Here is a 15,034-nt window from a genome sequence, read left to right on the forward strand (position 1 = left end):
CTTATCTTTCGTATTTATTCACTCATTCATTTATCTTCTCAGCAATTTTTATTATTATTATTATTATTATTTATTTATTTTTTTTTGGCCAGTCCGGGGGCTTGGGACTCAGGGCCTGAGCACTGTCCCTGGCTTCTTTTTGCTCAAGGCTAGCACTCTGCCACTTGAGCCACAGCGCCACTTCTGGCCGATTTCTGTATATGTGGTGCTGGGGAATCGAACCCAGGGCCTCATGTATATGAGGCAGGCATTCTTGCCACTAGGCCATATCCCCAGCCCCCTCAGCAATTTTTATACTTGAATATTTTCTGTGATGTATGTGCCCTTCGTTGGACCTCAGAATTAGAAGACAAATGAAATAGATTTAGCTTCTGACTTCTGAGTCCTTATGAGCTGTTACAGAAAGGTGGGGGGAAAAAAACTATATGAAAAAAAGGTGATGGGGTTTCACTGGTGCCATAGAAAAGGGGCCATGAAAAAGTGCCATGAAAAGGGTACCTTAGACCCTTGTTCTCCTTCTCCCACAGTTCCCACTCAGAGGCTTCCCACCATAGGTCCTGTTTGAAATACAAGGTGACATTAGCCAAGTAGCAATACAAGTAAAAGGGAAAAATGTGATTTTGTAGGGGAGAAACAGTCAGGTAGTTTATTTGGCTACAACCTACAGCCAATGGTGTGGGAATGGTAGATTGTGGTTCCTGAGCTAGTAGGACCTAGCTCAGGAAAACCCTTGAAGGCCCCTTTGAGCTACAAAAAGACAGAAGCAGATGTTTAAGAAATTTGGTTTTAACAAGGTGAAGTTGTTTGGTTTTGTTGATTGTTATGTCTGTTGACTTTGTATGACATTACACAGCATGGTCTCTGACCTGAAAGGTTATTTGGATATTGATGAAGATTTAACCAGAGAAGAGATCAAAGGGGGAATATGCAAGTTTCTTATGTGATACTGCAGCATATCTGGGTTTGGTACTTGCTGGATTTTATATCTAGATTTATATTTCAACTGCCCTTTTTCATAATTAATTGCTGAAACCTATAAAGCTGTGTCTTGACAAGTCATGGGAATACCAGACATTTCATATTATCTTCTGCTTATTATGGCTTTTTTTTCCTATGTATTAAAGATGCCATTTTTATCTCCTTATAATTTCAGTGATCTAAAATCTACTGTTCCTGTTTTGGATAGTTGAATAGGCAGCAGTTTTCTAAGCCTTTAAAAGTGGTGTTATGAAACATGAATAAAAACTAAAAAGGCAAAGCGTATTCTCTTCTAGAGAGTTTTTATTTGAGTTATTCTTTTGATCAAAGTTATTTTCTTGAAATTTAAGATTAATGAAATGTGAAATTTTGAGGTCATATATTCAAAGTACTGATTAAAGTACAAATTTTACTTAGTGTGAAGAAATGAATAAGACATCTTTCTACTTGTTCTTGTTAATACTACTTTGATATTCCATTTTATAGGGTGATAAATACATTAGCACTTTTCACTGATAGATATTTTTATCTGTGATCACTTAGTGCATACTGAGTGTATGTCTGTGTATACTGAATATATATTTGTGTGTTTCCAAATATTTGGTTCATAGCATAACAGTTTTAAACATGAATATTCATAAAGAGAGTAATACCTTTTAAGTTATACTCTAAGCCAATTAATTCGTGATAATTTAATATTAGCTAAAGTAGACGTAGAATTTACACTGATGATTAATCCTAGTTATCTACAAGCCATGCCTTTTTTGTTGTTGAAGTGACATTTGTTAACTAAATTTTTATTTCTCCAAAATTATGCTAAGGCTCTTTATTTGGCATTTAAGATTTCTTAAAACAGCATATGGACTCAGTGTCATGGCTTCAGTTGAGACCCCGAGTTCAATCCTGAGTGTTTCCAAAAGCAAAAGTAGAAAAAAAAAAAATCAAAGAACAGTCTTGGATGTTGATGTCTTATGGCTGTACTCCTAGCTTCATAGGAAGCTGAGGTCTAGAGGATGGAAGTTCAAAGGCTAGCATACACAAAAACGTCCATGAGACACCGTCTCTAAAATGACCAGTAAAAACTGGGCTACAGGTATAGCACAAATGGTAGAGGTCCAGCTGAGTAAGCTGAGCAAATGCTGCAAGGCTTTGAGTTCAAACCCTATACTGGCAAAACTCAAACAAACACTAAATCCAATGCAATTCTTGTTGGATAATCATGAAACAAAATAAGGTTACCACTGCTCTTTTTTCTTTTGGCAGTTTCTTTCCTCATAAGCCACCAAGCAAGTGGAATTATATATTTACATAATTTTAATTTTGCATGTTTAAAGGTCAGTAAGACTTTAGAAGTCCCTCACATAAACGGTTTATATTTTGGCATTTTGACTTAGGTTTCCTCTTTCCCCAACCACTTGACCTTTTTGTAATTTACATTTTGTGAGTGTGTATTTAAAATATTTAAAAACTTTTTGTTTAAAATATTTTTTGGAAGAATTAAAAGTTTCATTTGTGAGATGACACATGACACTATAACATCTAGTCATTACCACCCTTTTTAAAGGTTTGAGTTCTGGTCGAATCCATTCTTAAAAGGATTAAGTCAGGACTATGCTTAAACCACTCTGATAGTAGGTAGAGTCTATAAAAAATGAGCACTGGTCTAGTAGTTTTTAAGTTTCCCAGTGCTTCTGATAAGCAAGACTCCAGAACAGTGTTACTTTCAGGAAGTTCAAGGGTGCTCTTTGTCTCTTTCTCGTCATACCTTCTCTCTTAGGTCATTCTCACACAGGATGTTCATTTGGAGGATTTCACAGACATAAAATGATTTGTTTGTAGTTCTGCCCATAGCCTATTAAAAACATTTATTTTATATACTTAATTTAAAGTCACCATGTAGCACTGGAAGTAGTTATAGTGTTATATGTTGAATGAGTGTTTTTCCTCCTGTTACTTAAGTTATTTAACATTTAAATGGTTGATGTTACTACCAGGTATTTTTTTCATGAGATTTGGGAACACTTTGGGCAGATATTCACAAAATTGTTGACATTGAGAGTTTTTTCCTATATGTTGCTATTAGCCATATGTTAAGGGAGCCAGTCACTGTGAATGCGTAAATGAACTGTCTGGGTGGAATATCAGGAAGGCCTGCCTTGTTTAGAAGTTTATATAAATATTATTTCATATCATGTCCATTTTTCCCTATGAATGCTCTTTATTATCATTACAAAGGATGCTCACTCCAGGGAGACTGTTTATTTTCCATTACTATGGCATATGAACTTAAAGAACTGGGAAGAGCCTACATGAAAATCCTAAGTAATCAAGCATTAACTATTCAGAAATATCTGACTAAGCATGTCCTTATATGAAAATGTCAAGAGCTTTTGATAATCTGTTTTGGAGTAGGTGACAGAATGTTACTCAGCAAGTGCTTATATATATGTGCCTGTCTCATAGTAACCTTCTCATTTATTGGTGGGATTCTTTCTCATTTCACATTTTCCTGTGGGGACAAAGGAACTTAGAGAAGCCAAGTCTGGACTGACCATGAGCTAACTGGGAACTGGTCAGGTCACTGTGTGGCTTAGATAAGCATCAATACTCTGTCCATTCTAGGAAACTAGAAGTAGAGTCAATAGATACTTTTTGGGTATTTTAGTTTTATCTTTTTGTTGGAACAGTTTAGAATATTAGTCATTACTACTTTTAGTGAATATTCAGTGTTTCCATGCTACTTTGGCAAAGTGAAAGTCCAGCAATTTCCAGAGAAACCCTTTGAGGCCATCTGCTCAGACTGCATTCATTGCTGCCTGACCTTCCCCTTCCCCCCTATTGAGTATTTGAGTATCACTTACATGCCCTGAGATGATCAGTCTACTTGCTATAACTATAGTATGTAAGACAGGATTCATGAAGGAAATAGAAAAGGATTCCCAAGGAAAAGCAAACAGGGATTAAAGTTAGGATCAGAAAATAGATAGCACTCCCAACTCTGGAGATCTGTTGGTCTGGATTATTGAATTTGTGGGAAGCATCTCCACATTGACTCAAATGGGCAGGCTGTCTCTATGGAGAAGGCTGTATTGGGAAAACAAAACCCTACCCTCTTTTTTTTGATTAGGTAAGTTTGTGGACCTCAGGCGCAAGGACCTTTTTCTTTTTGCTAGCCCATATTAACTGATATTTTTAGAAACCACGTGCATATAGAAACAGCTTTGGTCTTCTATCCTCTTGTCAAATTTTCTAAAGCCTTAAAAACTTTCCAGATGGCTTTCCATCTTGTATTTTGTGTGTCCACGTCTTTCTTTGGAAAGGTTTTTCTTCTCACACACAGATGTAACTTCACTGTAATACTAAACCCGTGGCTGTCTGAGTCATTGAGCATAGTCAGGTTCCAGTCCCTCCTCTTACTGTTAATGAGTCAGTGAGACCCCAGCACGAATAGGTTGGTCCAGTCATCAGAACATTGTATGGACAATGTCATAATTACATTAACCAGTTGTGACTGACGTTTGTGAGTTTTTCTTGCCTTCATTAAATTTGTTCACCTTCTCTGAAACCCTTCATGCTGCACGCTAGCACGGAGCAGCCGTATCCCTCGACCCAGCATGAGTCAGGGGTGCAGCCGCGATACCAGCCGTGAGAGCAGCCGAGATACAAGCCCTGCCCGGGGCTTCCCTCCACTTGGTGAGTACGTGTAGGTGCTGCCCCAGGAACTCCCGATGCTTGTTCGAGACACTGCTGGGTGGAATGCCTTGCTTTTTCTCCTCTGCTGTCCTGTGATCTTTTCTTCTCTTTTTGCCTTTCCTTAACTACCTTTTGTCATCCCCCTCTGCATGCTTGAATTTCACCAACTCCCAGTTTTCATATCTTAGGAAAAAACACCACTTGACTCTGCCAGTGTCACTTGTGACCACCTGCCACAAGGAATGCCCATCTGTGTGGCAGTTCCTGACCTAAGGCAAACAAGTCAAACAAGCCAAAGCTAATGGCTGCTTACAAGTGAAGTCAATCCAGAGTTTATCCTTAGTCCCCCATTGAATTTCCACAGTTGACCTTCAGTTTTACTAGAGATCAGTTTATATATATTTCAAAGAAAGAACAAATGTATAATCACAGTACTATTTTAAATACAAAGTATCCTCTCATGTTTAATAGTCCTGTCTGCAGTGGACATGTAGTACACCTTTCTAATATAGTTACCAGTCCCCAAGGACATCTGCCAACACATCCTTTTATGAAAATGTATATTTTGTGTTCTTCAATACTGACTTTTTTAGTTCTTTGGCATCTTAAGTGCTATTCATATACATCTTTTTCTCTTGATAACTGTAAAGAATAAAAATCATTTTATAACAACTAGACCTAGACCTGTAGTCATCACATGGAAGAATCATGAACTACAGTATTCTGTAATTTTGACAATTTGAGTATGCATATGATCTTTTAATTCGGTGTCACTTGCAGAGAGGGATGTTCAATCAGAAGCACAGGTCTTCCCTTTTGCCTTTGTCCGTCTACTGCTATCGTCGTACACTTGTTTTGCTATCTTTTCCCCCAATGTCAGTAGTCAACTTGTAAGTATAGGTTCACCATTTAAGGAGGCAGCAGATACCAGAGCTCTGCTAGACAATTCCTTTGATTTAGTGATTCCTCCCCTTATGGTGTTAGCTGTTCTACCCGCAGCATGAACCCTGAGTTACCAGTTTACATAGTGCATGTCGGCTACTCTACAGCAACCTGAAGCTTAATAGCATTCTTAAGAAAGCAGAACAGCAATGATTTTTTTTTCTGAATAAACTAGTGACTTTTTTCCTTTTAAATTAAAGAGATATATACATATATGCATATGTATATGTATATATTCTTGCTAGTATTTGACCTTCCAGATAACCTAATAAGTAAACAATTCAATCTTTGATTGTTTTGTCTCTTAGGAGCAACTTGACATTTGTTTTTATATTTGCGGTGGTCTTTTTTATATTGTCTGTGGAACCAGCCTTTGGGAATCTGGCATGTGGTCTCTGGACGAGACAAGGAATGCAGAATTCTTGACATCCTAATTAAACCCTGAGTAACTGAGTGGTCACATCTTGTTTTTCTGCTCTTTGGGTAAACAGAATTGCTTAACTCTCTTGGTGACAGCCCAGAATGGTGAAATGTGTAATTACTGCTACCACCACAGAGGATGTGGATCCAGTTGGACTCAAGCACCCTCTCATTCTCCTGTTTTGGTCATGGCAATAGTGAATGCCTTTTGGGCCAGAATCTTTATACCATGTCTTTCCCAAAAGTATTTGAGTTAATTTGTACCTAACACCTGTGTCCAGCAGCATCAGCAGCAGTGTCCATGAATACCTGCTCCCTTCAGAGCAATCAAAAGGCTCACAGCTTGTGATCCTTGCTCATGATCTAGGACAGCCATTTTCATCATCAGACTCAGGAAATAGTCCGTAATCTCAGTGTCATACGGTTAAGTGGTGTTTAGTCAGGCTTTGAATCCAGATTTGACTTCAAGCTTCCCTCATTTGAAAGTAGTACTGGTAATTCAGGACCTTTCATGTGTTCCTCTAACATATTTTAAGAGCTTTTTTTGTGATGCCTCTGAAGGATTATGCACATAGAAAATGCACAAGAGTTGTTTCTTAAGCATTGATTTCCAGGCTTGGGGTTAGGACCTGAGAATCCAAAGATGTATCCCAGAAGGTTCTTGTCCTCAGGGGAGCTTGCTACACATTCTCTGAAAAGTCCTTCTTTTTCTCATTCACTTAATAACCACTTCTGATTCCTTTTGGAAATCAATGAGTGTGGTGAGACTGTAACCAGTTACTCTTTGAATAGACATACATAGCCAGCCTTCATTTTTTTTGGAAGGGAAGGAGAAAGTGAGGAAGGGAGGGAGAGAAAAGTAATGAAAGTAATTTTCTGTTTCTTCTGTCTGTGGAGAATTGGGTCCGAGATACTTTGCAGATACCAAAATAGTATAATGTTTATATACAAATTAGACACATTCTCCAGTATACTTGAATTTATCTCTAGATTAGTTATAATACCTAATACAATATAGATGATATAGATAAACTGTGTTGTTTAGGAAACAAGAGAAGAGGTCTCTTGAGTGTTCAGATACATTTTCCCCCCAGTCTATAGTCAATTAAATCCTCTGAAGCAGAACCTGTGGATAGGAGACCAAATGTATATATTGTTTTAAAATTTGTGTGATTGTTTTGAAGTATTTTAATCATGTGAATATATAATGATAATATGATGGTTCTATATTGTGACAGTAATAATACTTAAGTGAAATTATGGGCTCTAGAACTTTGCTGTAAATCAGACTTTGACATAAGTGGATCCACTTGTTTATTTGTGAGCACTTATTGCGGGACAGATTTACTCTAGAATATTCTGTTGAAGCAGAACCAAAGAAAACGGTAGACCAGGTATTGCTTAGAAACGATTTCAGCTTAACCTGACAAGATGTAATTCGTAAGTGTTAGTACAATAAAGGTATAGTTTACTCCAGTGAGATAACAAAATACTGTACCAGCCTCCTTACTTGGGAAAAATGGTAAGTATGTTAGAGATAATTGAGAAAGGAGACTTTGGAAGGAGGTAAAATTTCTCTTTATTGACCAGGTAACTTTTGCTATTCAATACAATGTGCTCAACAGATGCTTGTTTTATAGAAAGTGATGTGAACTTTAAAAAACAAACTGATGCTTTGATGTTTTATGACTAAATTATGTGGGGTTAATGTGTATAAGGTAGTAGTTGAGTGAAAGACCACACTTCTCAGGTGACTTTGTTGAACTTAAAGAATAGCCTGCGACATCTGCATACTGCAGACACTCGGAAGCATAAAACTTTGGTGGTTTTCCTGAGATAATGAGAAGCTGCTGATTGTATAGAAATAGAACTAGTTTCTTGATTTCACAAGTATTTCTAGAATTTATTCCCTTTCTTTACAAGGGTGGAATTTAGCTTTGATTTCCTTAGGTTAATGAATTCATCCATGTATATAAAAATTTGCTCATAAAATAATGTCCTTGTGTCTAAGTGTAAGTTGGAGTTTACTCTTAACTTTTATGGCCACCACCAGAACCAACTGCGGTTCCCATCACTGCTGACTCTGTGTGGCATGGGTTTAAGTGCTTGCTCTTTCTGTGTGATCTCTTTTAACCCTCTCTGTAACAAGTGAGAGGTAGGTACCGTTGTTTGCACCATTTTATCCATGCAGAAATGCAGGAACAGAGAGGTTTAGTACCTTGCTCAACATCCTGTAGTTAGTTGTGAGCAAACCAGGCCGTCTATGTTTCCAGAGCAACAGTTCGGCAAGTCTGTTAATAATTAGGCTACTGATGCAGCCGAATAACAAATATTTTAACTGGGAAAAATGAACTTCAGTTGTTGCGCCCCAGTTGTTGTGCTTTCATTCAGTTTCTGTTGAGATAACATTATGAACTTCTCTGCTTTTGTTTTTGGTGCATGGTGACATATGCATCACATACTGGTGACACATCTTGTCAGCTGAGTGAATAATCCATCTTCCTGCTGTCTCCTCTGGGATTAGACCGTCCTCTGACTCCTGATGTTCTTCATGTGGCATATTTCCATAATGGCTGATAGAGGCTTCATGGTGTGAATTTAAACGTGGAGTCTGAGTGGATCAATGCATCCTTAGTATGAAGCACTAAGAGTGCTTCTGTTGTGCCTGTGTGTCTTAAGAGCCCTGTGAGGCCAGAGGCTCCTGTAGAATGTGGGGGTTGGCCCTGCTGTCCATTCATATCCAGCACCATTTCTGCCATGAGAAGCGCCGCGGCCTTCCTTGTTGGTAGCAACCCTGCATTTCCTTTGGTACTTGTGTGTTAATCCTGTGGGTGTTGCCGTTCCTTTTACCTGCAGCCTCTCGACGTCATTCCAGGTCCACTAGCGCTCTCTCCACTGCTGAATCTGTTGGGCAGTCAGGTGAACAAGTGCTAACTGCATGATTTGCTTCTTCATCCATTCTCCTCCACCCATGTCAGCATTTATTTCCATGTGTGTTGGCTAGCGCTTGGCATGTGTGCACCTCATGTTTGTTCTCCCAGTGTGCTTTTTTTTTTTAAGTTGTTGAATGTTTATAGTTCTGTTAATAGGCATAGATGCTTTATCGCCTGTTTGACAACATCATTTCTCCACTACTTGTATGTCTGTCAAAATGAAAACCAGGGAAACATTTCTTCCCCTCCTTCCACTGTCCCCAGGAAGCAGCCACAAAAACAAGTGTCACACAGCCTCCCGGTGGGAAAGTGGGGGTATGGATAACATCCCCCAGAGTCAGTCATCTCTGAAGTCTTCACTCCTAGAATGCTTTGAAATGTTGTTAGTTATTAGTGTCAGGTTCTTATTATTTTCAAGTACAGTTAGTTACCTGTGTTTCAGGTTATAGTATATATAATTTCCTATGTCTGAAAATAAATGTTTGTCCTAAAAGTTTTATGAAAAACAAGATGTGGAGTCAGATAATCAAGTCAGGCCAAAGGTTAGGACCCCAAACCTTCTGAGTCAGCCACAAAAATTTAAATAGTACAGTTAATACCATCATTTTTGTATGCTATTGTCCCTGAGGACTAGTTTTCTCAGTCAAGTAAGGCATGCTCTATTAGTTCACAGACTTGATGGTAATATGCAGTCAGTTGTTGTTTAAATGAAGTAAGTCATTACTATATGTGCTCTGATTAAATGCGTTGCCCTGAAGATCAGGGGGCAGAAAGAGGGCACAGTCAGTCTTCTATATACATCTCTTGGGAATCTGAGATTCATAATAGTAACAGAACAATGAGAATGTAGAGTAGATTTTGGTTAGGTGAAATCCAAAAGCTTATTATTTTGCTTAGATCCAGACAAATGACTTCTCTTTCAGATTGTCTGTGTTATACATTAGCTTATCTATTAAGTCATGGTGTATTGCAAAGTGGTATATATCTGGAAGGCACAACATAATTGCATTGTTCTTAAAACTTTTAATTGGTATATGAGAAAACCAGTATTATCCCTGGAACAAGAATTACTGGCATGAGATCTACTTTTTTTTTCTTTTTAGACTTTTATTTACATTTATGCTGGGTACCTTTTAAATGGCTTATAACTAAATTATTTTCATTCTGTTACTCATAAATCCCCTGCTATCTACCCTTTTTTAATGGAAAAAAGGTGAACAAAGATAATCTATAAAACTGTATAGCAAATCTCAAATTTATATTTGCTTCATATTTTAACTGATAAGTGTGTATGTAGATAATACATAAGCATGATTGTTTTGTGGCCTTGTTTAATTTATATAGCACATTAAATCACCTTTGAAATGTGATGGCTCAAAATGACATTTAGAATGAGCAGCAAATGCATTAAAAAAGGGGATAGTATAACATACAGTTCTTGTTTCTGTATAAAAATTTGTTACCCTTGAACTATTGACTAGCAGTATTTAAATTATTTCTCCTTTCTTTGATGGTGGGAAAGTATAATGCTTTGGAGTTTTAAAATGCTAAGTAAGGAGTTGGAAGCATGGCTCATTTGGTAGAGCAGTAGCCAATGAATGAAACCATCAGGTACTGAGTTCAACGCCCAGACTTGAAACAAAAAATAAAAGCTAAGTAATACTTCACTTTTAAAATTTACTGGTTTTCTGAGTGATGTCTTCTTATCTGTCCAATATTTAAACAGACCATTTTATAGGAAAGATCAGTTTCAATAAAATAGATACTAGCTTCCCTCTTATTCTAATGCTTCATTAATAGAATGAGGCCGAAGCAGGTTTTCCTTGTGTAAATCGTATCTTATTTTTTAACACCATGGAAACATTTTCATCTCAAAGCTTTCCTTCCAAAGGTTATTATACATTCAAATTTTGATTAAGTAACTTTTTCTCAATCCATAGTAAATATCCCTGTGAAATGTAACTCCTGCTGACTTCTTACCACTAGAATTTTAATCCCCAGCACTTCTTAATGAAGGCTAGTCAGCTGTCTTAAAATGAGACTTTTTAAAGGGAGTTTTCACTTACCATGGTCACTAATGACCTTAGAGTAGTTGTTAGAACTGCTAAAATTTGGCCTAAACCCTTTTTTCTATTTTTTCCATCTATATAAAGACAAAGTCCTCCAAGGGACTCAGGTAACATTTATACTGATAATCTTCTGGATGATTAACTTTCTGCAGAACTAGTACTAATTTTTTTGTAATTTTAAAAGAATTTTTTAGTATATCGATTTTCAAATTATCTCAAGTGACATAGGCATCAGGTTAAACAAGTACCCCAAAATAATTGAGCTTAACCAAAAACTGTAAAACAATAGTATCAGTAATGGATATTTCCATAGAGATCAACTTAATATATTTATTTCTAACTTTTTTCACTTCACATTGCATTAGAATTCATTTATCAAACCATGATGTTTGTTATTTGAACAAACATCAAGGCTAGCTCCCTGCCTCTAGAGGGAAAGCAAAGCAGTTTAAAAGATTCAACTCAAAGCTCATATCCCATCTCCATTTTATAATAAGTTGCCCTCTCCCATGTCCCAAAACTTTTCAATAGTAGAATGTTTTAGAGTAGTTCCCACTAAAAGACAGCTTTGTGAGTCCATAGAATTAAATGTGAGCAACTTAACCTCTACCATAGGCAAGCGAGTACAGTACAGGTAAAAGTAGCTAGAGATTTTTCAGTGTCCCTCTCTACTTTGGTGGGAAGAAGCAGGAGCCTTTGTAAAGAACTGAGGAGAAAACTGTAAATTAAAGTGACACTTGCTTTGCTTGTCTTTTCCCATAGACCGGTTTGGGCTGGGTCAGCCAGGAAGAATACCTGGTTCTGTGAATGCCATGCGGGTTTTGAGCACAAGTACAGATCTGGAAGCCGCTGTTGCTGATGCTTTGGTAAGAGTCACCATTTGTGCAGAAGCTCTTTGAATGATTCATCCACATTTTTCTCTGCCTTAACAGGACATTGCTCCCAAGTCAGTTGGCTAGATCATCTTTGACACTCCATAAAATGGTGTAAATATTGAACATGTTTGTATTACTAATGTTTTGTTCTCAGACTTTGACCTCTGCATACATACAAGGAAAATTGGCCTTCTAGAAAATATTAGTGTCAAGTGTGCTGATCTATGCTCTTCAGTATCCAGATGGCATTCTCAAATGTCGTTGGCTTTTTCTTCTTTTTCTTTTTCACATTGGTTTCCCCCCCTGCATTCCCTGTTTCTGTTGCTACTCTTGCTGTACAGACTTTGATGGCATAGCTTAAACACATGACTATTAAGAGTTGATTGTAGAGCTTGAGATTTGAAAATCTTACATCTGTCCCATTATCTCACTTGAGGGATCCATATGATTCTATTGTTTTTCATATTTTTATTTACTTATTTATTTATAAAATTGAAGTAGATATTTAAGACATTTCCTGAATTTTGAGATATACTTTTCTGAGGATGTGAAGTGCTGGTAGAATGTGTTTTTGCATAATAATGTAATATCTAAAAAATCATGAAGGGATTAGCGCTCCTTTAAATGGTAGCTCTAGCAAAACTTCTATAAAAGCACCTCAGCTGGTAGTAACAGCCTCTTGCCTATCCCAGTTCATGTGCTCAGCATTTGAAATAGATGTTCTTCAGAACTGTCTCATCTCTGGCTTTACCTTTACTATTATAAGTTTTTTTCTCTTGTGAGGTGGAAAAACATAATGCCCTGCATTCAAGCCCTGAGATTTTTAATGCAGCCATGTTCCATCAAGACTTTAGTCTATGGCCACAGTGATTGATCCCTGCTCTCTTCTCTTTCTGTCTTTCTTCCTCATTTGTTCCTGCTCAGTCAGTTTTCTTTGACATGTGTCTGCTGCTCTTAGCATGCTTTCCCAGTAGGCAAACTGCCTGGCCAGCTCTATTCATCAGCCTTAGATGTAGGAGGACTGTTTTCTGGCAGAGCAATTGCTTAACCATGGCATTAACTTTAGAGTCAAGAACTGGAACAGAGTTCTGTGACACCCTTCTCCTTCCCAGTTTCAGCATTCTAAGCCTATCTTTGATTTATTCAGAAACCCTAGGAACGAGGTCAGAGGGCTAGAAACAATGGAAGCTGAAAACCTCAGCTAAATGGTACTTCCAGTTAAGGCAGAGGACTTTCTTAGCTTTTAAAGCCTTGCACAAGGGACTGTGTACAAAGTTCTAGAAGGCAGGATAGAGCTGGAGAGTTTTAGCTTTGTCTTACTTGACTGGAGTTTTTCTCTGAGTCTCCAGCTACCTTTGTGTTGGTGCTGCACTTGACACTTTTTTGTCTCCCTGGTTTGCTCTCTTCAAGTGACCTGCCTCTGAAGAGGCAGTATAGGAATGGTACGGAATTCTTGCCTACAGGAGGGAAGCTCAGGGGCAGACAGAACATGTCATAGGGCTAGGTGTGTTCACAGCAACTTAGCGGTGGTCTTCCTAGATATGGGAAGGGTTCCAGCAAGAATTATAGCAAATGCCAAAGGGTTTGGGGAGTGGCATAGGAGGGCTGTAAAAAAAATGCCATTTTGAAAGCAGTCTGTATTATTATCTGCTCAATATTAAACGCTTGCTGACCTGTGTTTTTGGTTTGCTAAGAGATGTTTTGCTGTACACTTTTGTTGCCAGAACAATCCCCACATATGCTTCTGACATAATTCTCTATGCTTTTTCCCCATCCTTCAATATTTTCCTGCCTACAGCTGTTAGGAGACACCAGGAGCAAGGTACCAGTGCTTTAACTTTTGTTTTCAACTTTATTTTTTTCTGTTGAGTGTATATTTCTTTTAGTGAAATCAGTACAAAATATAGTAGAATTTAGAAATTCTGGTCTGGATTATGAGACTGTTGAACCTGTGATATCTTTTCTAGTGATGGAATCTGTCACCTTTCACATATGTGTGTTGGTAGTATTCATTTGGAATGTCAAACTTTGCTCTTCTCCCATTAGTGTTTCATTTAAAAAAGTTCAGTTCAAAAGTGCCTATTGTTATGTTGTGATTACTTCATCAATGGATTTACCTAGTTTATTTATAAATGGGACGGCCATATGATTTGTCATCAAACAAAAGCAGAGTAAAAGGGAGTGCTATAAATAATTAGGACAGTAGGCAGAACAATCTTGAGTTCAAGTTGGGATTCTTAGTAACTACCTTTGCTAGACAATGGCATTTGTATGGTTTGAGCCATTTAGTTTTTCTTTTAGGAAAATTTGTGCATTTTCAATTCTACACAGCTATCCCTATGTCATGTACAGTTTTGGATTCAGGGTAAGATATGAGTAGTTAGGAGTGAGGATTATACATTTCTACTTTAAAAATTATATGTAAAACTAAAGTCCTTAATAAAAGTGGCTCATACAGTTTAACAATTCTTGACAGTCAGGCATGATGTGGCTATAGTCCCAGCACTCGGGCGACTAAGGCAGGAAGATTGTGAGTTTGAGTCTGGGTTACATAGTAAGAACCTTGTTTCAGAAAACAAAACAAAAAGAAACCTTTCACATAGGGTTGTTTCTGCCAGGGACATTTCAATTTTAGACTTGCTGGAAGAAACAATGAATATTCAGACAAGTATTCCCATAGACTAGACTTTGTATTCCCATAGGTAGACTTTGCTGGACTGCAGTGGTGCTTGGGTACATATATCTTGCAGTATGTCAACAGCTGAATTCTTTCACATTGAATCACACTTAACCCTAAAACAAGCTGTAGGATAGGTGTTCTCTTTCTTCAAAAGGAAAGGTTTGAAAGCTTTGTGAATTCACATAGTAAGGTAGTGACACCAGGATTGGAAATAAAGTCCATGTTACTGAAAAGCCCCTGCACACTGCATTCCCTGTGAGAGATCACACTTCCCCCTGCCAAGGGGTGCCATCTTTGGCACTTGTCTTGCCCACTAGAAAGCTTCTGTTTTTATTTCCTTAACCTGGAAGCACAATGTGTGTTTTGTGTCTTTTTACACTTAATTCTTAATTGTTTCTGTTTAATGATCTCATGACCATTTTACCTTTCCATTTCTTCCTCGTT

General features: G+C 37.6%; 1 protein-coding gene across 13 annotated transcripts in view; it reads left to right on the plus strand.

Moving 5' to 3' along the window:
- Positions 1–15,034, plus strand: part of Clasp1 (cytoplasmic linker associated protein 1) — a 252,343-nt gene that overhangs the window by 177,052 nt on the left and 60,257 nt on the right. For 7 of the 13 annotated variants that reach the window (XM_048368810.1, XM_048368809.1, XM_048368814.1 and 4 more), the window contains 2 exons: positions 11,798–11,901; positions 13,709–13,732. In XM_048368810.1, coding sequence (XP_048224767.1) covers positions 11,798–11,901; positions 13,709–13,732 — 128 coding nt within the window. Of the gene's footprint in view, positions 1–4,563; positions 4,672–11,797; positions 11,902–13,708; positions 13,733–15,034 lie in introns of all 13 variants that reach the window. The other 6 variants (XM_048368813.1, XM_048368811.1, XM_048368817.1 and 3 more) reach the window with 2 other exon arrangements.

Source organism: Perognathus longimembris, chromosome 20, assembly GCF_023159225.1.
Source record: "Perognathus longimembris pacificus isolate PPM17 chromosome 20, ASM2315922v1, whole genome shotgun sequence".
Classification (NCBI taxonomy): Eukaryota; Metazoa; Chordata; class Mammalia; order Rodentia; family Heteromyidae; genus Perognathus; species Perognathus longimembris.